At 48.5% G+C, this 22,675-nt stretch overlaps 1 protein-coding gene across 5 annotated transcripts in view; it reads left to right on the forward strand.

The window, feature by feature from the left end:
- LOC136115742 (CBP80/20-dependent translation initiation factor-like) overlaps positions 1–22,675 on the forward strand; it is a 157,550-nt gene that overhangs the window by 130,504 nt on the left and 4,371 nt on the right. For all 5 annotated transcript variants that reach the window (XM_071801595.1, XM_071801596.1, XM_071801599.1 and 2 more), the window contains 2 exons: positions 2,071–2,226; positions 21,407–21,460. In XM_071801595.1, the coding sequence (XP_071657696.1) occupies positions 2,071–2,226; positions 21,407–21,460 (210 nt within the window). The remainder of the gene's footprint in view (positions 1–2,070; positions 2,227–21,406; positions 21,461–22,675) is intronic.

The following is a 22,675-nucleotide window of genomic DNA, read 5'->3' on the forward strand; positions in this document are numbered from 1 at the left end:
TGTGTGAGATGCAGGAGATATCTGAGTGCCAGGGGATGGAGAAGTCTTGGGGCTCAAAAGGTGCTTTTTGTCCCAGGGCAGAAGTTAGTGACCTTATGGTTGGATGAGGATGAAGGTCCCTGGTGCAGATGAGGGGTGTGGGATATTCTCATATGATTTTTTTTTTTTTAATTGCTCAAGAGTCAGGAGGACATTTAGAATTATTATTATTATTATTATTATTTTAAAAATTGAAGCAAAATCCCCAGAACAAGTAATTTGGTAACCCTGGGGTGATAACCTGAGCTGGCAAATCACTGTCTCCTCCATCACCGCCCCAGGAACGGCTGGATAATGAAAGGACAAACTCTGCAAACTCCCCCAGAGTCTGCAAAGACCCAACAGTATTTGGTTGCAAGGTTGACTTGGGATTCACAGACACAGTTGGGCAATTGCCTTATAGAAATGGGTGTAGAGAGGAATTAGTCATCGCTGTTTGGTTAATAAGTGCCTCGGTTATTTTACAAGTCTTTTTCCTGCATATGCAAATAGATTTTTTCTTTTCCTTTTGTAATGAAACATATAAATAGCTCCTGTCTTGGATCTTTTATGGTTGCGTCAGGAAAATAAACTTTGTGCTTTGGCCTGGGTTTCTTTAGCAGCTGCTTTACTTACCTTTTTTTTTCCAAAAGAAAAATCTCCTGTGTGTTGTCCAGGGCCATGAGAATGAACTTTGGTGCTACGGCTTTTATATCTCCCTGGCTTTGCAAAGTGCAGCTGCGGGTTGGAGCATTTGCAGCAGCAAAAGCCCTTTGTCTCAGGCAATAGGAATAAACCGAGATGAACAAGATACAGAAGATAATTTATTTAGTCGCTGGGTTTTAAATGTTGTGCAACCTGCACCAGGAACACAGAGTGTTGAGAACAAACTTGTTCTGTTCTTTCATTTTCCCTTACTTAGTGTCTGCTAATTTTTAATATCAAGGAAAGGAGACAGACAGACAAGCAAAGTCATGTGAGACATCTTGCAAGAAGCTCCGCAGCATCGCTAAGAGCCCAGGGAAACCCTTTGGGCCCTGAGTACAATTCACTCTCTCGTGCAACCCTCTAGAAAGGTTTTTGTTTTTCATCTCCTCCCTTCAGGCAAACCCCTTTTTTTCTCCCCAGCTGAAGGACTGATGGGGAGGCAGTTATCTCCCTTCACGCTTCCTCCTGATGTTGCTCCATAAATCACGTCATTCAGATAATCCTTGGTCATGGCAACCATCAGGTGAGGAGCAGGGTGGCCTTTTAATGCCAAGTCTGGGCTGCCCTGATCTTCTGGTTGGGCAGTGAGCCAGACTCTGCTGTAATTTCATGAGACCCCAGGGAGCAACCAGATCATTAGGATACTCCCAGCCAGACACAGAATCATGGAATCATCGAATCGTTTGGGTTGAAGGGACCTTCCCAGCTTAACCAGTCCAAACCCTGCCATGAGCAGGGACATCTTCACGCAGATCAGGTAGCTCAGGGTCACATCCAGCCTGGCCTGGGATGTCTCCAGGGATGGGTCATCCACCACCTCTCTGGGCAACCTGGGCCAGTGTTTTACCACCCTCGGTGTAAAAAAATATACTGGATATATATTGAATATGCTGGGGTGAATGATCGGGACAGGTCTACCTGGACCACCAAGCCCAACACGGCCACCAGCATTCTTTGCATTTTTTCTGCATTTCATTTGACTTCTTTGTTCTTGTTTTTATTCCATCTTGGTTGTGCAGATGGAAAAGAGTCCCTATGTCCATCCAAAGGGGAGGGCAGGGCACAGGGGATGCCATCTCTAGCACAAGCTGTGACTTATTGCAAGGGCTTGGTGATATTTCTACAGTACCTGCTTTCTGGTGGCTTTGCTGTGTTGAAATTCCAGCCGCTCAGTGTGCGTTGGGTAATCTCCCTGTTGTTACTAAAGAGTCTGTCTGTCTGCCTTCCTTTTCCCCCCACCCTCAGTTTCAATTCCTTCCTAATTCTTTCTCTAGATGGCCGTTGCCTCTCCCGTGGCCACACAGTTTTGCTGATGCAGCCTCTTGTCTCTTGTCCCTTTTGCAGAAAGATTTCACCATGCGGGAGGAGTTGCAGCAGCTGGACGTGGAACGTTGGCTGGGGTTCATCACCTTCCTCTGCGAAGTCTTCGGCACCATGAGGAGCAGCACCGGAGAACCTTTCAGAGTCCTCGTCTGTCCCATTTATACCTGCCTCAGGGAGGTAAATGCCCTTCGGAGTTTGTCCTTCTCCACCTTGCGGGTCAAGCCATTGTGTTGCTGTGCTGAGGTGTCCATGATTTTTAGATGTTCCTAGAGGTTTCCTTTGCCAGCATCACCACTTTTCACCCCAAAAGTACTGACGTCTGCAGGGATGTTTGGCTTTTCCTGCATATTGTGTTTCTGCTCATTAAAAGCACATGCTTCGAGCAGGACTCCGTTGTCCGAGGCTTTGCAAAGCCCCACAGCTGGGATTACAAAGACAATGCTTGAGTTTGCAAATCCCAACATAGCAAAAATTCCCACCGAAGGGGCTTAAAAAGCTTCTTAAAAGCAGGCAAAGCCACCTGAATAGATGAGACAGACTGAGGGGAGAAAAAGGGGAGAGAGGTGAGGTCCTGTATGTCCTTAGTCCCCGCTTAGTGCAGCAGAAACCCAGTCCTGCCACCAGGGCTGGGGACATTTCAGAACCTGAGCTCCCCGTGGTTCAGGGTGGTGGCAAAAACCTCCATGAGGACAAACAGAAAAGGCAACCCAAGCGTTAATGTTCAAAAGAACAGGAGAAGGCTTTGCCCCATCCTGCTTTAAAGATGGTTTTGTCTCCTGCTGCTGCCTGTAGAAAAAAAAAAATCAAAAAAGAAAGTTCATTTCAGGCGAGGCTGGAGTGATAAATGCTGAGGTTTGCTGGTTAATTGAACCAGTGTTCATCACCGTCCTCAGGGACAGGGGCAGAAACAGCTGCATTTTGATGTCAGCCATGGCAACTAGTGTTTAATCACGGCAAAGGAAATTTGGGTCAGAGCTGCCGCCTCACCTGGGCAGAGTTTTGGGAGCCGAGGGAATGGCTGTGCCTCTTGGCACAAATGTGGTCCACGCCAAGCCCCCATCGGAGGGGGATCTGCTGCGTCCTCCTCTGCAACCATCACCTGAGTGTCCTGCTGGAAAACAGGGTGTGGGAAGAAGGAAGGTTCTACCACATCTGACATGGTGACTGCCTCTCCCAGGAGCTGGATCCCCAAAGAATCAAAAAGTTTTGTTTCCAAAACCATTCTGAGGGGTTGGGGCGAGATTTGTGCAGGCAGAGAGTGTCTTCACAACGAGGCCTGGTGGGGTCAATGTTGAGATTTTAGGCAAAGAGGTGGTTCACCAAGAGAAGTAAAAGGTGGGTCCAGCCCTTGTTAAAATGGTTTGGTGGAACACGGTGAGTTTAGGTGGTGATTGAGATGGAAACACATTTTTTCTGGTTGGAATAGTGCAGGGTTGAAGTTGGGGAAGGGAAATGGGATGTCCAAGACCAGCCCATAGATCAACATTGAAGATGGTCTCACTGTCTTCTCCCAGTCCTACAGCCCATGTGCACTCAACTCCAGCCTCACTTTATTTTGCAAAACCATACCAAAATTGACCCTGTACCTCTCCTTCTGCCCCTCCAGGATGGTGGGGAGTGAACATGTTGCCATCCTTCCTGCCCCAAAGCCCATGCCCAAACACCAAGGACCACATTCAGCCCCGCTCCAACAATACTTCATGCTGCATGGCCCCCAAAACCAACTTAAACCAGGAGAACAGCCAAGAGACTTCGGTTCTTGCAGCCTGGCCATATTTCTTTTCTGCGGCCTTCGGCAGAGTCAGCAAGATGTAAAAAATGGGATAAGACCAAGGACCAACAAATACCAGTTAAACCATCAGTGGGGCAGGAGCACTCCAGAGCCTGGTGCAACAAGTGCCCTATGGCTACTGAAGATGTTGAGATAAAAATAATATTATTTCCCACCTGTTTTTCACTGACTATCACCACTTTTGCCTTTTCTAGCTCTTTCCTAAGCATGGTTGGAGCTGGCTGGTCTTCATCCAGGTCTGTGCTGCCCATGGCTGCATATGTGTCAACGGGGTTGGCATGGGCCAACCCAGCTTCATCCTCTGGTGCTTCTGGGGTGGAGAAGCATTGTCAGGTGTTGGAACAGGCTGCCCAGGGCAGTGGTGGAGTCACCATCCCTGGAGGGGTTGAACAGACACAAAGATGAGGTTCTTAGGGACACAGTTTAGTGCCAGTGTTGGGTTAATGGTTGGACTCGAAGATCTGCCTGAAGCCAGCTCGACCGGAGTGCGAGCGAAATCTCGACGCTACAGAGGTGGGTGAGGGTAAAGAAAGGGGTTTCAGGTCGCGTTTTCGTTTTCGATTTCGCTACCCGGAAGCCCCCGGCAGCCGTTGCGGAGGCGGCTGACGTGGCGTGGGCGTTACCACGGTGACGGTGGTTACGCCCCCTCCACTTTGCCTTGAAAAAGCCTGTGGGAGGGCAGCGACGCGTCGCTGCCCACCAGGTGCTGGGAGGTGAGCCAGCCTGTGAGGCAGGAGGGTGCTACCCACGCTCTGCCGCAGCAACGACGGTGGTAGCTCGTGCAGTGGGGTGCAGAGGTTCTGTTCCCCCTTGCTGTTAGACCTCTCACCTGTTGCTGGTGACACAGACTGGGGCGTGGCAGTGCAGGTAGGCTGGACACAACCAGCTCTTTTAGGTGAGTTTGTTGGGGGTTTCATTTCGTTTGGGTGGTCTTTTTTGTTTGTTTGTTTGTTTTTAAATAAAGGCAGTAATGGTTTCTAGAAAAAGGAAAGCTGTTGCTGCTGCTGATACAAAGAGTGTGTCTACACAGGAGGTGTCTACACAGACACTACCCTCCAAGAAGGATGCAGCCACCCAGGTTTCTGGCTGTGCAGAGTGTCTGTGCCTGGCATTGGTACCAGAGGATGGTGTGGGAGGCACCTGTGTACGATGCGAGCAGGTCAATGACTTACTGTGCCTAGTGGCAGAGCTCAAGGAAGAGGTGGAGAGACTAAGGAGCATTAGGGAAAGTGAAGTGGAAATTGACTGGTGGAGTCAAACCCTCTTGGCTCCTAAGGGTGTGCAACCGGAGATGGTGAAGCCCCATCCTTCCTGCCATAAGGCGGATGGAGCAGAACTAGCTGATGAGGGGGAATGGAAACGGGTCCCTGATCGGAGAGGCAAAAGAGCACTCTCTCGAACACCATCACCACCCTTGGTGCCCTTAACAAATAGATACGAGGCCCTGGACCCAGAAAGTCCATCAGAGAACAGCCAAGAAGATCTGCCTGGAGAGCCTCCTAGACAGACCTCATTTACAAAAAGAATTACAACCGCAACTATAAGGAAAAAACAAAGAAGGGTGGTTGTAGTCGGCGACTCCCTTCTGAGGGGAACAGAGGGCCCTATATGTCGCCCAGACCCATCCCACAGGGAGGTCTGCTGCCTTCCTGGGGCCAGGGTGAGGGATATCAATAGAAGACTGCCGGAGCTAATTCAGCCCACAGATTATTATCCCCTGTTAGTAGTCCAAGCTGGCAGTGAGGACATTAACAGAAGAAGTATCAGGGCAATTAAAAAAGACTTTAAAGCACTGGGTCAGTCAGTTCATGGGACAGGAGCACAGGTGATATTTGCCTCAGTTCCTGTGCTATCCGGAATGGATGAGGAGGCAAATAAAGAGAGAAACAGAAAAGCCCATCTCATTAACAGATGGCTAAAGGATTGGTGCCACCATAAAAATTTTGGTTTTTTTGACCATGGGGCAAACTCCATGGTACCTAGTCTCATGAAATCAGATGGGCTTCATCCCTCTGGGAAGAGCAAGAGGACTATAGCCCATAAGTTGGCAGCACTGATCAAGAGGGCTTTAAACTAGGTTTGAAGGGGGAAGGGATTGAAACTGGGCTCTCCAAAGATCAGCCTAAGGACAAAAAGCCTGAATTAAGAGTGAAATCAGCAGCCCACTTGAAGTGCATGTACACTAATGCACGCAGTATGGGCAACAAACAAGAGGAGCTGGAAGCCATCGTGCAGCAGGAAAGCTATGACATAGTTGCCATCACAGAAATGTGGTGGGATGACTCGTATGACTGGAGTGCTGCTATGGGTGGCTACAGGCTCTTCAGAAAAGACAGGCAGGGCAGGAGAGGTGGAGGGGTGGCTTTATATGTTAGAGAGTCTCTTGACTCTGTTAAACTTGAGGTCAGTAGTGACAAGGTTGAGTGCCTGTGGACCAGAATCAGGGGCAAGTCCGACAAGGCTGATGTCCTCGTGGGTGTCTGTTATAGACCACCCGACCAGGATGATGAAGGAGATGAATTATTCTACAAGCAGCTGGCAGATGTCTCAAAATCGACAGCCCTTGTTCTTGTGGGGGACTTTAACCTGCCAGATATCTGCTGGGAGCTCAATACTGCACAGAAGAGGCAGTCTAGGAATTTCCTAGAGTGTATAGAGGACAATTTCCTTCATCAGCTGGTAAATGAGCCTACCCGGGGTAAGGCCTTGCTAGACCTACTGTTTACAAACAAAGAAGGGCTGGTGGGAGATGTAGTGGTTGGCGACCGCCTGGGGCATAGCGACCACGAAATAATAGAATTTTCAATAGTTAGAGATGCAAGGAGAGCCACCAATAAAACCTCTACACTGGACTTCCGGAGGGCAGATTTTTGCCTATTCAGAAGTCTAGTTCAGAGCATACCCTGGGAAACAATGCTTAAAAACAAGGGGGCCCAGGAGGGTTGGACATACTTCAAGCGGGAGGTTTTGAGGGCACAGGATCAGGCTATACCAGTGCGCCGAAAGGCTAGCCGACAGGGAAGACAACCGGCTTGGCTAAACAGGGAGATTTTGAAGGAAATCAGAAATAAAAAGAGAGTTTACAGACTGTGGAAAAAAGGGCTGGCTACCTATGAAGAATTTAGGAAAATAGCTAGATCGTGCAGGAAAAAAATCAGGGAAACAAAAGTGCAGTTTGAAGTTAATTTGGCCAATTCTGTTAGGGATAATAAAAAGTCCTTCTTTAAATATGTTAATAACAAAAGGAGGGGCAAGGAAAACCTCCATTCTCTACTGGACTTTGAGGGAAATATAGTTAACAAAGATGAGGAGAAAGCTGAGGTACTTAATACCTACTTTGCCTCAATATTTACCAGTCAAACAGATGGCCCTCAGGATAACTGGCCTCTGGAGATGGTTGACAGCAATAGGAAGCCAAATAGTCCCCTTGTATTCCAAGAGGAAATAGTTGGTGGCTTACTGAGCCATCTGGATCCTCATAAGTCTATGGGACCAGACGGGATCCATCCTAGGGTGATGAGGGAGCTAGCAGAAGAGCTCGCCAAGCTGCTCTCCATCATCTTCCAACAGTCTTGGCTCACTGGGGAGGTCCCAAATGATTGGAAACTGGCAAATGTTACCCCAATCCACAAAAAGGGCTGCAAAGCTGACCCTGGCAACTACAGGCCTGTCAGCCTGACCTCGGTGCCTGGCAGGGTGATGGAGCAGATCATCCTGAATGCAATCACACAGCACCTCCAGGATGGACCAGGGATCAGACCCAGCCAGCATGGGTTTAGGAGGGGCAGGTCCTGTCTGACCAACCTGATTTCCTTTTATGATCAGGTGACCCACCTAGTGGATGAGGGGAAAGCTGTAGATGTGATCTATCTAGACTTCAGCAAAGCCTTTGACACTGTCTCCCATAATATACTCCTTCAAAAGCTGATAGCCCATGGCTTGGACAAGTGCACTCTCTGCTGGGTTAAGAACTGGCTGGAGGGCCGGGCCCAGAGAGTGCTGGTAAATGGGGCTGCATCTAGCTGGCGGCCAGTCACTAGTGGTGTCCCCCAGGGGTCAGTGTTGGGTCCAGTCCTGTTTAACATCTTTATTGATGATTTAGATGAGGGGATTGAGACCACCATCAGCAAATTTGCTGATGACACCAAGTTGGGGGGCAGTGTTGACCTGCTGGAAGGCAGGAGGGCTCTGCAAAGAGATCTGGATAGACTGGAAAAATGGGCTGATTCCAATGGGATGAAGTTCAACAAGGCCAAGTGCCGGGTCCTGCACTTTGGCCACAACAACCCCCTGCAGCGCTACAGGCTGGGCACAGAGTGGCTGGAGAGCAGCCAGACAGAAAGGGACCTGGGGGTACTGATTGACAGCAAGCTCAACATGAGCCAACAGTGTGCCCAGGTGGCCAAGAAGGCCAATGGTATCCTGGCCTGTATCAAAAATAGTGTGGTCAGCAGGACAAGGGAAGTGATCCTTCCCCTGTACTCTGCATTGGTGAGGCCACACCTGGAGTATTGTGTTCAGTTCTGGGCCCCTCAGTTCAGGAAAGATATTGAGGTGCTGGAGCGGGTCCAGAGAAGAGCAACAAGACTGGTGAAGGGACTTGAGCACATGACCTATGGTGAGAGGCTGAGGGAGCTGGGGTTGTTCAGCCTGGAGAAGAGGAGGCTTAGAGGTGACCTCATCACTCTCTATAACTACCTGAAGGGAAGTTATAGTCAGGTGGGAACTGGTCTCTTCTCCCAGGCAGTTAGCAATAGGACAAGGGGACATGGGCTTAAACTCTGCCAGGGGAAGTTTAGGCTGGATATTAGGAAGAAGTTCTTTACAGAAAGAGTGATCAGGCATTGGAATGGCCTGCCTAGGGAGGTGGTGGACTCACCGTCCCTGGAGGTTTTTAAACTGAGATTGGACATGGCTCTTAGTGCCATGATCTAGTAAATGGGCTGAAGTTGGACCAAGGGTTGGACTTGATGATCTCTGAGGTCTTTTCCAACCTAGCCAATTCTGTGATTCTGTGATTCTGTGATCTTGAGAGTCTCCTCCAACCAAAATGATTCTGTGATCATATGATTCACTTAGGACTGAGTCCTGAGGGACCTGGCCCACCTCTTGATGATGGTTGAGGTCTGCAGGAAGGATCGTAGCCAATTTGGAGCCGTGGTCATGCTCTGCAGAAGCCAGGAGATATAAGTGGTGTCAGGAGCTTTGGCTCCTCATGTGTCTCAATCTCATCCTCATCGGATGTTGTTGAGACATCAACCCAGGAGATGCCTCTGGGCCTGGGAGCTGCCACCTTCCTGACATCCCTCTGCCAGGAGGAGCCACTTCCAGCCAAGGTGATTGGTGTCGAGTGGTGCTTTGGATTCATTTGTTTGTTTTTATTATGCCATTCAGTGGTCAGCCAGGTAACCTGAGCAGTTGCCTACAGCAGCAGAGCGAGGAGGTGGAAAAACTGGCTTGTGGGACCTAAAGCTCAAGAAGATGCCAGGTAGTGATGTCACTGTGGTCTCCTCAAGGCACCTTGCTGATTGGGGTTTCACAAGGGCAACCCCATTGAGTGGTCCCCCAAACTTGATCTCATCTACAAACATCTCAAGAGCGTGCTCCTCACCTCCTCCAGGTCATGGATAAGGATGCAGGTCCCAGGATAGAGATGTCCCAGTGGAGTGGGGTTGTAACCCAATAGCTACAACTCTCTGAGTCCAACCATCCAACCAGTCTTTTTACCCATCTGGTTGTCCAGTTGATTATGTCCTATCATGGATACAATGCGACTGGATCCCAGAGGTGACAGGGAGCAGCCTTGCTGTGGCACCATTCCACTCTCAGTGCCCATGGGTGCATCACACAGGGCTGTTAGGGCAGGTTCAGAGCAAACCTCAAGAAGCAGCTCATCAGAGAGACTAATTAAACTGCAGAACTCCTTCATGCAAGAGGCTGTGGCTGCAGGACCAATTCACGGAGGTCACAGAATCATAGAATCATTTTGGTTGGAAAAGACCCTCAAGATCATCAAGTCCAACCGTTAACCCAACCCTGGCACTACCCCATGTCCCTGAGAACCTCATCTCTGTGTCTGTTCAACCCCTCCAGGGATGGTGACTCCACCACTGCCCTGGGCAGCCTGTTCCAATGCCCGACAGCCCTTTGGGGAAGAAATTGTTCCCAAGATCCAACCTCAACCTCCCCTGGTACAACTTGAGGTCGTTTCTTCTCGTCCTGTTGCTTGTTCCTTGGGAGCAGAACCTGACCCCCCCGGCTTCAACCTCCTTTCAGGCAGTTGCAGAGAGCGAGAAGGTCTTCCCTCAGCCTCCTGTTCTCCAGACTGAATCCCCCAGGTCCCTCAGCTGCTCCTCAGAAGGTCCCTTCAGTTTGGGAGGGTTATTGCTGCTGAGGCTGCCCCTGGGGGTATCACCCTGAGCATCTTGAAGGTCTCTTCCAATCAAAATGATTCTATGATTCCATGCTACATGGGCATTGACCTGACCCAAGACAGATGTTTTTATGATCTTTTTACCAACTGTGTGGACAGCGCCCAGGAGCAGTGAACCAGCCCTGGCAGTGAGCAGGACAGTTGTTCTTCTTGCAGGAATTGTCTCCTTACCTCCAGTCTGGTTGGCAGAGACGGTCCCATTTCAGTGTCGTTTAAAATCTTGGCACATTCCCACGGCTTCCCTGCTCACTGCAAAGCCTCGGGGTGGTGAAGGATAAATACTCCCCATCTAATTGCCTTTCCCCCACATCTGAGTCTGCAGCGCAGCATGTAGATGGGTATCCACTCCCCTCCCTTCTCTTAGCGCCTGTTATCTCCTGGGGCCATGCTGTGTAATTTAGCAAATCTATTCAAGCAGGATAATTAACATCTGAACTTCAAGAGGGCACTGCCTTTTTACTGTCTCCTTCGGAGGAAGAGAGAGTAAAAACTGTCCCAGCTGCACTCGGAGGAGCAGGGAGGGTGGTGCTGTTTGGAAAAGAAAATTGTATCTTCCAACATGGGTTTTGCCTTTTTTTTTTTTTAATCACTCTCACTTTTTAAAAAGCATCAGCCTTTTTGAGTCAAAAAGGGTCTTTGACAGTATAATGAGACGCTAGGATTTTTAAGATTATTCTCCTAATTCTTCTAGAATATTTCCTTTGTTGAATGAGCCATGGGGTCAGATCATAGAATCATAAAATCATTCAATGGTTTGGGATGAAGGGACCTTCCAAACTCATCCAGTCCAAGCCCTGCCATGAGCAGGGACATCTTCACCCAGATCAGATTGCTCAGAGCCCCATCCAGCCTGGCCTGGGATGTCTTCAGGGATGGGTCATCCACCACCTCTCTGGGCAACCTGGGCCAGGGTTTTACCACCCAAATCCTGATCCTGATCCCACACCACCCTTCCATCCAGGTAGCTCTGTGAGGCCAGATCTGACCAGAGAAAATAAGTCCTTTATGAAGAAGGGGATTTATTTCCTCATAAACGTCCCCTTCTGGTGTCCCCATCTCATTCTGCAAAAAAAAAAAATCTGTGGTTTGGTTTGGCGAGACTGGGACAAACTGGGAAGTGGTTTGTAGGGGGGAAAGGGTGGAGGAGGGATGAGGGATGCAGGGATGGGAGGGATGTCAGGGAAGGAGGGAGAAAGAAGGGACTGAGGGACATGGGAAGGAAGGAAGGAAGGAGAAATGGGGAGAACAAACAAGTAGGGAAATGTGGTGGGAATCCAGAAGAGGAGGATTGAAGACATGGAAGAATGGGGAGAAAATAAGACCCCCTGTAGCTGCGCTGCTAAAATCCCTCTTGTGAATGCAGCTTGTATGAGAGAAAAAATCCCTTTAATCAGCATCATTTTGGTCAAAGGACAGGGTTAAGGTGAAGGAAATGGGGTTTTATTTGGGAGCAGATGAGGACAGACCAAAAAGAGGAGGGTTGCATGATGCCTTTGAGCCCAGAAGCTCTGTCGAGTGTTTTATGTGCAAGAACATATATTCTTGGAAAGGTATGGGACTCGTTTAGCCCTGGCATTAAAAGTAGAATGGTGTATTTTAAATAAGGGAGGGGAAATGCCATCCTCGTTTCTCAGGGACCCATGGAGAAGGCAGCGGAAACAATTAGGGCAGACAAAGAAACAAAGCCTAGATACCATCTCACAGGATGGTCCCTCCTCCTCACGTTGGCTTTGTTTTTCTCCTTCGCCCTCCCTACCAGGCATTGTTAGTTCCCAAAAACTCTTTTCAATGGGATGTAAACACAACTATTTGTGTCTCCCTGCCATTGCCTTCTCTCCCTCTGCTGAGCCAGGAAAGCCTGAGAGCATCCGGCGAGCCAGGGTGGAGTCCATCACAATCAAGAGCGATGGTCTCGCCGCTGGTTCTTTACATCTTTTGTCTTTTCCTCGGGACCCTTGGGATGAGATCACATCCTCTTATCTCTCCCAGGGTTATTATGGCTTCGGCCAGGCAGGATGAAGCCAGCCGTCTGGGTGGTTCAGTCGCCCTGTGAGCGCAGACTGGGTGGCTCTGTCCGTTTGTCTCACCCACCTTCAGGTTCTGAAGGTCCGCCTCCAGCCAGGGGTTGTATAACTACCAAGCTACTGTTGGATTGCAGCATCTGAGTTGACAAGTGACCAGATTTTCTTCATCATTGTCTCCAGTAATTGCCTCTTAATAGTTTTCATCTTCACAGGAATCCCTTCTGCTGTTCCAAATCTGGGGAGAGGGAGTCATGTTCCATGGTTTCCCTTCTCTACAGTGGAAAGGAGTGAGAGGAGTTTCCCACAACTGGGTATGAGGTTTTGTTCCTCTGGCCTTAATTCCATTTGCTGTTAAATATCTCTGAGTTTCTCAGGAGCCTGACAAGGAGGATAACCAACATTTTGGTTTATTCGATGCTATAAACAATCTAATATCTTCCTGCCATCCTCCCAGGGAGTCCTGATTGGGTAGCAAGAGAAGAGAAATCTCCTCCTCAGCTGAGAGCAGCATGTCACTGCAAAAGGAGTAGCTTCTACCAAGCAAACTCCTTCACGTTGTCCAAAATACATTGGGGAGCTCCTTCCCACTTTGTGCCGCCTCCGTGTGGGACCAGCAGTGACCCATGTTGGTGGCTTCTTCCTAATTGAGCAGCGCGAGTTGCTGTCATCATAGAATCATTTCAGCTGGAAAAGACCCTCAAGATCATCAAGTCCAATCATTAACCCAATGCTGTTACTAAACCAAGTCCCTAACCAGGCCATCCCAGATAGATAACTGGGAAGAGGGACCCCTCCATGAGATACATGGGTTGATGGCACCTTGTGCATCCTCAATGGGCTTGAAGACTTCACCAGATCTTCACAGAGGTGTAAGCAGAAGGTGATGTGGAGAGAAGCACCATTGCTGGTGGATGCGGCTCAACGCAACCTGCCTCTCCCAGGTCAGTTGGGTTTTCAGAGCTCAAAAAATAAAATTTTGGAGCATGGTAGAGCCTGTCCCTTGTGCAAAGATCAGCACAGGCAGCTCCATAAGGGAAAGGTTTTCCCCAAAACTTTGTGTTTGGGCAACCTCAGCATCAAATAGGTGAGCAAAGGAGATGCCTGTGAACTTCTAAAGGGCTTCTGTTTCCGAGTGCTTGTTAGTGTCTTCTCTAGGGGGAGGTCTCACCTGATTTCCCTGGTTCCCAGGTGCTGAGGGTTTTGATTGCAGGGTGACAATAAAACCCTGGCAGATGTATTGTTAACTCCCTCTCCCCTCTCTTCCCCCTTCAGCCCCTCCTTCTCCCCCCTTCCCACTCAGGACAGGTGATTGGGAGGAAAAGAAGGACAGAGAGAAGAGAGTTGGAATAATTAAAAATGTTTTACTAATGCTACTAATAAGAATAGAGTAAATAATACAAAATATACAAAACCAGTCTTGAAAGTCCCAGCAACTGCAGAGCCGGCACCCGAAGTCCTGGATTAGACTCTGTAGCCAACCGGAGCTGGATTCAGTTTCTCACTAGGCCTCAGTTTGCAGGGACGACTAGTAAGGTCCTCTCCTACTGTCGGCCATAAGCAAAAGGGAAAAAGGGACAAGATCCTCGTGATCTCCCACTTTTATATGAAGTATTCACGTAAATGGAATGTTATACACCATTGGTCAGTTTCTTGGTCACCTGTTTCTCGTTGCCTCTCTCGCAAGATGTCCATCCGTGCTTATCAATAAGTTTGCATTCCATTGCTATGTTTACCAAAACTTGTATCTGGTTCTCCAGGAAAATGCAGCTAATATGAAGGCTTTAGCTGACAGGCAAATTCACTAAAAGAGAAACTTGTTTTTTAACAAAGCCAGGACAATCCCCCACACTCTTCTTTGTACTTTGCATTTTCCTCAGTCTTGGGTGTTTTCACCACCCGGTGCCTTGTGACAGCAAGAAAAGTGGAGTTGTAGCAATTGCTTGGAGCTCCAAGAAGTGTGTGACTCTCCCCATGCCAAGTAGCCCCATGGATCTTATCTCTGGCATCCTCCTTGAACACTTGCAGCAGGAGGTCGATAAAGGGCCACTGGAAAAGCGGAAAATTGCTATTTATGTCTTTCTGTGGAAAGCCTGTGAGGTGCAGCAGAACTGGCTTGTGCTCCCAGGAGGATGATCATAGAACCTTAGAATCACTGAATAGTTTGGGTTGAAGGGACCTTCCAAGCTCATCCAGTCCAACCCCTGCCATGAGCAGGGACATCTTCACCCAGCTCAGGTTGCTCAGAGCCTCATCCAGAGAATCACAGAATCACAGAATGTTAGGGATTGGAAGGGACCTCAAAAGATCATCTAGTCCAATCCCCCTGCCGGACCAGGAACACCTAGATAAGGTTACACAGAAAGGCGACCAGGCAGGTTTTGAATGTCTCCAGAGTAGGAGATTCCACAAACCCGCTGGGCAGCCTGTTTCAGTGTTCTGATACCCTCACTGAGAAGAAGTTTCTTCTCAAATTTAAGTGGAACCTCTTGTGTTCCAGTTTGAACCCATTACCCCTTGTCCTACCATTGGATGTCACCGAGAAGAGCCTGGCTCCATCCTCGTGACACTCACCCTTTAGATATCTGTAAACATTAATGAGGTCACCCCTCAGTCTCCTCTTCTCCAAACTAAAGAGACCCAGCTCCCTCAGCCTTTCCTCATAAGGGAGATGCTCCACTCCCTTAATCATCTTTGTTGCCCTACGCTGGACTCTCTCCAGTAGTTCCCTGCCCTTCTTGAACTGAGGGACCCAGAGCGGGACACAATATTCCAGATGTGGTCTCACCAGGGCAGAGTAGAGGGGAAGGAGAACCTCTCTGGACCTACTAACCACCCCCCTTCTAATACACCCCAGGATGCCATTGGCCTTCCTGGCCACAAGGGCACAGTGCTGGCTCATGGTCATCCTGCTGTCCACCAGGACCCCCAGGTCCCTTTCCCTACACTGCTCTCCAACAGGTCATTCCCCAACTTATATTGGAACCTGGGGTTGTTCCTGCCCAGATGCAAGACTCTACACTTGCTCTTGTTATATTTCATTAAATTTTTCCCCGCCCAACTCTCCAGCCTGTCCAGGTCTCGCTGGACGGCAGCACAGCCTTCTGGCGTGTCAGCCACTCCTCCCAGCTTAGTGTCATCAGCAAACTTGCTGATAGTACACTCTATTCCCTCGTCCAAATCGTTGATGAATTTATTGAATAATACAGGCCCCAGTACTGACCCCTGAGGCACTCCACTAGGTACAGGTCTCCAACTAGACTCTGCCCCATTGACCACGAGACTCTGGCTTCTTTCCTTCAGCCAGTTCGCAATCCACCTCACTACTCGGTCGTCCAGACCACACTCCCTCAGTTTAGCTATAAGGAAGCTGTGGGAGACTGTGTCAAATGCCTTACTGAAATCAGGGTCCAGCCTGGCCTGGGATGTCTTCAGGGATGGGGCATCCACCACCTCTCTGCGCAATCTGGGACAGGGTCTCACCACCCTCAGGGTCAAAAATTTCTTCCTTATGTCTAATCCGAACGTCCCCTCTTCTAGTTTAAAACCATCGCCCCTTGTCCTGTCACAACAGGCCCTGCTCAAAAGTCTGTCCCTATCTTTCTTCTAAGCCCCTTTATAAGGAGGACTCCGTGACAATGAGGACTGCAGAGCTGGACCATATCCATCTTTTTGAGGACAAAGTCCATCATGGCCCTTCCCAAGGTCTCCTATGGGACTGGGAAGTACCATCTCTCCTGCACCCTTTCAAGCTCAGATTCATTCTGCTTAAGCTCCAAGTGACTCAAGTAGCTGTTTTTTTCTTCTTCTTCCTAATCAAAATGTGTCTCCGCTTTCACCCGTTGCCTTGTTTCACACCAGTGAGCTGGTTGCTACACCGGGATGCTGCATTTGCAACGCGTTGGTTCTTCTGCGGTTGTCGTCCACACTCCCTGGGGTGAATATCGATGGGCACCTCCTTGTGACATACACATCAGATGAAAAGCAGACCTGTGGGCAGGGAACACAGGGCAGTTGTGAGGCTGGAGCTTCACACCTGAGGCTGTTTAGATGTCCACACATGTTGCTACCTGGATGGATCAATCTGAGATGCCCATTGGGGAGCTGGGGCAATCAGCACATGGACTATGGCCAGTCCAGCTTTTGCTGGGTCTCAAAGACATCCCAACCTCTCCATGGGTGGATATTTTCAAGCTTTCTGTGCTTTCACACCTAAGTCATCACCCAAGCCTCAGAAGACACTGCATGCGAAGAGGTAGTTTGTGGAAAGTGTTGCTTATGTGTCATTTTGCAAGCGATATTGTACACAATAATTAGTCCTGTGCCTTGCAGGAGAAATATCGTTGCAGCTGGAAAGGGTAATGTGCGTGTTGGGCTGCTCCCATTCCATCTCCTGGGGAGAATTGCTAAGAACACAAACCTGCATGGTTTGGTGATAAGGGACAGTAGGGCAGGCTCTTCGGTCCTGCTCATGGTGTGGGCAGCCCTGAGAACACCGAGTAAGCACTTTAGCTTCTCAGCAGCCCAGGTGATCTCTGAAAGCAGATAATAAACCCAAATATTTGTGGGTACGTGAATCCCATCTCCCTGTTTTGCTCCTGGTGGTCTGCACCACATGCATCTTCATCCGTTGATGTTCAGGAGGACCAAGCTGGTTCCTTCCGTGATGAAGCACCGCTGCAGTTTTGGGTCTTCTTTGCCCTCTCAACCACCGTTGTGTGCCCACCCCTTGGGGTTTATGATGCTCTAAAAAGATTTAAAGAGCAGGTTTTGGGGCCATGGAACCCAGGGGAGACCAGTCCCAGTAGCACGCCACGGAAACCAGTTGCACTCCAGAGCCATCCAGCAAGGCACTGCATCTTCCCTGCTTCCAGAAGCAAACTCTACAAATTATTTTGGATTTCTTACTAAAATATTTAGCACCCAGAGCCCCCCCAGGCATGCTGACCTCACAGAGGACCTCACCCAGTGCTCCATTTCTCAAGAGAACACAGAAATTTAGAAGAGGAGGAGCCCGATATCTCCCACCAGTCTGCAAAGCTGCTATTCCAGCCCCAGAAACAAAAGCAAGAAACCCTTTAGCAACCGCAGTTGGGTATTTTATGAGTGGTTGGGCAGATTCTGGTGTGCAGCTGCCTCTCTTAGGAAATCGAGCAGACTCTTTGTCTGCTTTCCAGCAGGAACTGCTGCTTTCCTTACCCGCCTTCACCCGATATGGGGGAAACCAACTGGAGAGCAAAGGGAAGGTTTTTTTATTTTCTCTCAGACAACCCCAGCCTCCAGGGGATGATTATGGGTTAAACTGAAAAGCATGTGAGGCTCAGCTCACCTTTGTCTGCCTCACGCTTCTTTTTTTTTTCCACTCCTTCGTCCATGTTCAGCAGATGGTTTGAAGTGTGTGGGAACTTGGTAGAGAGGGATGGGATGGTGCCCATGGTGGGATTTGGGGCAGATGCATGTAGCAGGGAGGAGCAGTTATAAATAATTAAATAAATAATAATTCCAAGGTGGGAGTGGTAATTTAATGAGTATAGCGTGTTTACATTAAAATATTTTATGTAAATATGAATTAGACTGCAAACAATGAATGTGATCAGTTGGGTTTGGGTTTATGGTCACGCAAGTGCCGTCGCTTCGTGGTTGTGACTTCCCTGGAGGTCTTGAAGTGTCTGAACCATTTTTTCTTGCAGGGCTGACATGGGAGGGATCAAAGAGCTTTGGGAAATGCTGTACTCCTGCTGAAGCACCCACCCTTGGGTGCTTGAGTGGGTTGGTTGGGGACAAAGCACCCTTTGAGAAATGGGTGCAAGACTTTATCAGTGGGCGAGGACATGGATGGCAGGACCCTGGACAGCGCAGTCCTTGCAAGTGCCACCCTTGCTGTCTGCCTTCAGCAACCCATGTCGTGCTAGGGAGAGCAAACTGGGCTTCTTGATTTCCTCCAGCAGCAGATCTCTGGTGCCTACAGCCCAGGGAAGCTCCAGAGCCCCACTCCAGCATGCTAGAAACATAGTTATGACCAAGAAGATGCAGAGAAACAGTGACATCTTCCTTATCCTCCTGGATTCAGACCACTGCACTGATGCAGGTGGCTGACAATCATCTGTGGGCATGGACTGGTTCATGAAGCACCAACAGATCCACATGTTGGGCCCCAATCTGCTGCACAGGGCTGTGCCTGGCTTTGGTGGGCAGGTTGTGGGCCTCCTCAACCCACATATCACAGGCAGAGGTTGGACTGTGGCCCTTGGGACTGGTATCTCTTGGTGCCTCAATGGAGCAGTGGAGCACGTGGTGCTTGGATGGATGAGATGGAGCACATGGTGTCCTAATGAATCAGTGGAGCACATGGCACTTGGATGGATGAGGTGGAGCACATGGTGCCTCAATGGAGCACGTGGTGCTTGGATGGAAGAGGTAAAGCACATGGTGCCTCAGTGGACCAGTGGAATGTGTGCTGCTTGGATGGAAGAGGTGAAACACATGCTGCCTGCTGCCTGTGTGGACAAGGGGAAGCACATGGTGCCTCAGTGGACAAGTTGGAGCATATGGTGTCTGGATGGATGTGAGGAAGCACATGGTGTCCTAATGAATCAGTGGAACACATGGCACTTGGATGGATGAGGTGGAGCACATGGTGTCTTGATGAAGCAGTGGAGCACGTGCTACTTGGATGGATGAGGTGGGGCACATCATGCCTGGATGGACAAGGTGGAGCACATGGTGCCTCAGTGGACCAGTGGAGCACATGGTACTTGTATGGATGAGGTGGAGCACATGGTGTCTCAATGGAGCACGTGGTGCTTGGATGGACGACGTGGAACACATGGTGCTTCAGTGGATGAGGTGGAGCACATGGTGCCCAGATAGACAAAATGTAGCCCATGCATTCTCCTTGTTCAGCCAGGTCACATGAGATGAGCTCCAGGAGAGCACCATGAAGGAAGAAGGTGCCTGCCCAAGAATTGGGGTAGGATGTAGTCTCTGTTTCATCATAGATAAGACTCATTTGGTTCATTAGCCAAATATCCAGACACTTGACAGTGACATATTCTAATCACAACCAACTTTCAAGGCGTGACCCAACTCTGCAGGTGGGAGGGGCTGGAACTGGGCCACCACTGATCCTTCCTAATCAGTGCTAACTCCACTTTTCTTTCATTTCTATGTTATATTCATTACTAAAGAATCAGAAAGATGAATATGTATTCAGTTTGCAGCCCTACTTCATGCCGTGCTCATGAGCTAGATAACCCAGGAGTGAATTTTTGGATTACTGCCTGTTTATATTTGTCCCTAATTTATATTTTTTCCTTGTTGTTTGGTTTAAAATAATCTCATGGGGATTTTTTTGCGAAGAATCTGCAAACTGTTTGTGAGAACTTATCTCAGACCACGTGGCTAGGGTTTAACTAACATTTTCTAAACAACTCAGCAGAAAGATAAACTGGAGGGGGGTGGTGGTGGAACTGTTGCATGTCTCCAAAACCCTGGCTGAACCTTCGGCTAATGCGAGATAAAAAACCGATGGACCACAAGCTCCTTGAGATGCTGTAAACACCATTTTCAATGCAAACAAACTGCTGGCTGCTGAAAACAGGAGAAGGTAAAGACAAAACTTTGAGAGGAATGATAATTCTATTTTTTTTCTAGCTATTTTTCCAGCAGTTGTGGAGCCGGTAAACAAATAAGGCATTTATTTATAAAGGAAACATGAAAAAATGAGAGTGAGATGGAGAGATGATAAGGCTGAGAATCAGAATTGAGATTTTAACTAAAGGACGTGACTTTGGAGCACATTTATTTATGTTGAACAATTTTTAGATGGGCAACTTTAATTAGTCCAACCGCTTTCCCAAAGTTTGCCTTTCCCTGATGAATTTCAGATACTAATGAAGCCAGTTTTTCCTAATTTTTCTCCTTTTTTCTCAGTGTTTAGTGCATTCGCTCAGCTCCACTGTGCACACAGGGATTATTAGCTCAGTGCTCATTCAACCCAAGGTGATGGAGTGGAGGCGACCGTAGCTTCAAGCATTGTCAGCGCTTTTAAATTTATCAGCCACCTCATGGTACGCTGTTTTTCATAATGCTCCTGCTCACTTTCTTAGCTGATTGAGAACCTCAGTATTTTTATCTACTTGAAAAAAACAACTAGAACAACCATGCTTTTTCTTGCGGTTACCCAAAACGATGCCTTTGTGTGCGTGATGAAGTCATGAAGATGAAAACAAAGAAAAATGTGAATTTTTGATCCATTTTCGAGGGTCTTTGTGTGTGGTTTTTGGGGGTGAGACATGCTGAGCTCCTACACTTTGCCATCATCAGGTAGAGCTGTTGACTCTCGTGGCATGTCCTGAGTCTGAATCAAGAGGGACAAGCATCTTGAATGCTCTTCCTTCCCCATCACAACAACATTTTGGGTCTCTCATGGAAATTCCTTGTGCTTCCAAGCTCATGTTTGGGATGCAAAGTTCATGGAGAGCAGAGCGAGGTTGGAGTCAGTGCATCTCAGACATCGCAGTTTCACTGCAACCTATTGCATTTGCACCACTATATAATCAGTCTAGAAGGAGATGTATTAATTACGGTGTCTTGGTTGTAACGCTTCCCCATCGGGTAATTTTGTGGCTGGTCGAAGTGTCCCCATGGGGATGGAGAAGTTCGGTGGTGGGTGGCTACCTCTTGGGCAGAGCCCTTCCCTTCCAAACAGCTGCTCCAATGTTGTCATCTGACAGTCGTATTAATATTTAGTCGCATTTTCTCATTGCCTGCCATGGGATTTAAAAAAAAAAAAAAAAAAGGAGTGTAAACCAAATAAAATTTATTTTGAAAGTAATTAATCTAAATTCTCTAATCTAGACTAATCTAAATTTTCTGCCCAGCTTGCTTATTCCCAGCAGTGGATATGCTGGTGATAGCCTTTACCCTGCATTTTATTACTGTTTATCTTAATTTTTTGTGTTGGTAATCACTTTCCTCCCCTCTTTCTTATTTTCTGTCCTTTCCTCCTGGAAGTGGTGAAAGCCAAGCTGGGTGTAGAGATGGAAGGAAGGTCACACGGGAGGCGGAGGTCACGCATTTCTCACTGCTTCTCTCTTCTCTCTTTTGCAGTTGTTGCAATCTCAGGATGTGAAGGAAGACGCTGTGCTCTGTTGCTCCATGGAGGTAGGAGAGCACCCACACCACCCATCCCGGTCCTCATGGTTTCGTCCCTTCTGTCCTTGGCTACACATATCTCGAGCAGCTCTTAGATGTTCCCAAACCAAATCAGCCTTGTTGCCTCTTTGCCTTGTGGAATCATAGAACAGTTTGGGTCAGAAGGGACCTTCCAAGCTCACCCAGTCCCACCCCTGCCATGAGCAGGGACACCTTCACCCAGCTCAGGTTGCTCAGAGCCCCATCCAGCCCGGCCTGGGATGTCTCCAGGGATGGGGCATCCACCCTCTCTGGGCAACCTAGGCCATGCTCTCACCACCCTCAGGGTCAAAAATTTCTTCCCCATGTCCAGCCTGAATCTCCCCTCCTTTAGTTTAAAACCATCGCCCCTTGTTCCATCACAATAGGCCCTGCAGAGTAGATAAATGACATCACCATGAGATAAGAGATGTCCCTTGAGACTCTGTCACTGGACTTTTGATGCATGTAAATGGATGCAAAACGTTTGGTAGCCAGGGTCCCATCCCAAAATTATATCATCCTGGTTCCTTCAAATCTCACCATGTGTTTATTTTTTAAGCACAAAAAAAACCTGCATTGGAGCAAAAACTGCCCCTTGGGTGACAGGGAGAGATTTGCTGTGCTTGGCAGCAGGTTTGCAGAGAAATGCTGCTGCAAATAGAGCGAAGTTTCATTAGTTTCGCTTTTGGGAAGCAATTGGCCTGTGGGGATGGATGCCTTCCTTGCAGAGAGTGGTTGAAATCACAGCCTGAACAGTTAAAATTCAGCAAAGTGACAGGCAACCCAGGAGGAGAGGTTGAATTTTTAAGATTAGGACTTTGGGGAGCAGTTCTGTGATGATGGACTCACTGCTGTCCCCTCCAAACTTGGGCCTTCTCCTCTGTGGGACCACCCAGACCTTATGCTGCTCCATGGAGACTCTCCAAGGAGTAATTGTACTAAAACAACCCTCGGCTGTCCTCAGAGAAATGGCATGATGGGTGTAAATGCAGATCTCGGCAGGGCAGGATTTGTTATGCATACAAGAGGCCTCTGCTGATTGCAATTAATGACGGGGAGTCACTGACAGTGGTGAATCAGCATGTAAATGAAGGGCCAGGTAGAAGGCAGCAATACCACATCACAGCCTGCACTTTGTTTTGACAATAACATGATTTTTTTAGGTGGGTTTTTGTTTGTTTGTTTGTTTTTTCAAAAGCAATC

This window comes from Patagioenas fasciata, chromosome W (genome assembly GCF_037038585.1).
Source record: "Patagioenas fasciata isolate bPatFas1 chromosome W, bPatFas1.hap1, whole genome shotgun sequence".
Taxonomy (NCBI): Eukaryota; Metazoa; Chordata; class Aves; order Columbiformes; family Columbidae; genus Patagioenas; species Patagioenas fasciata.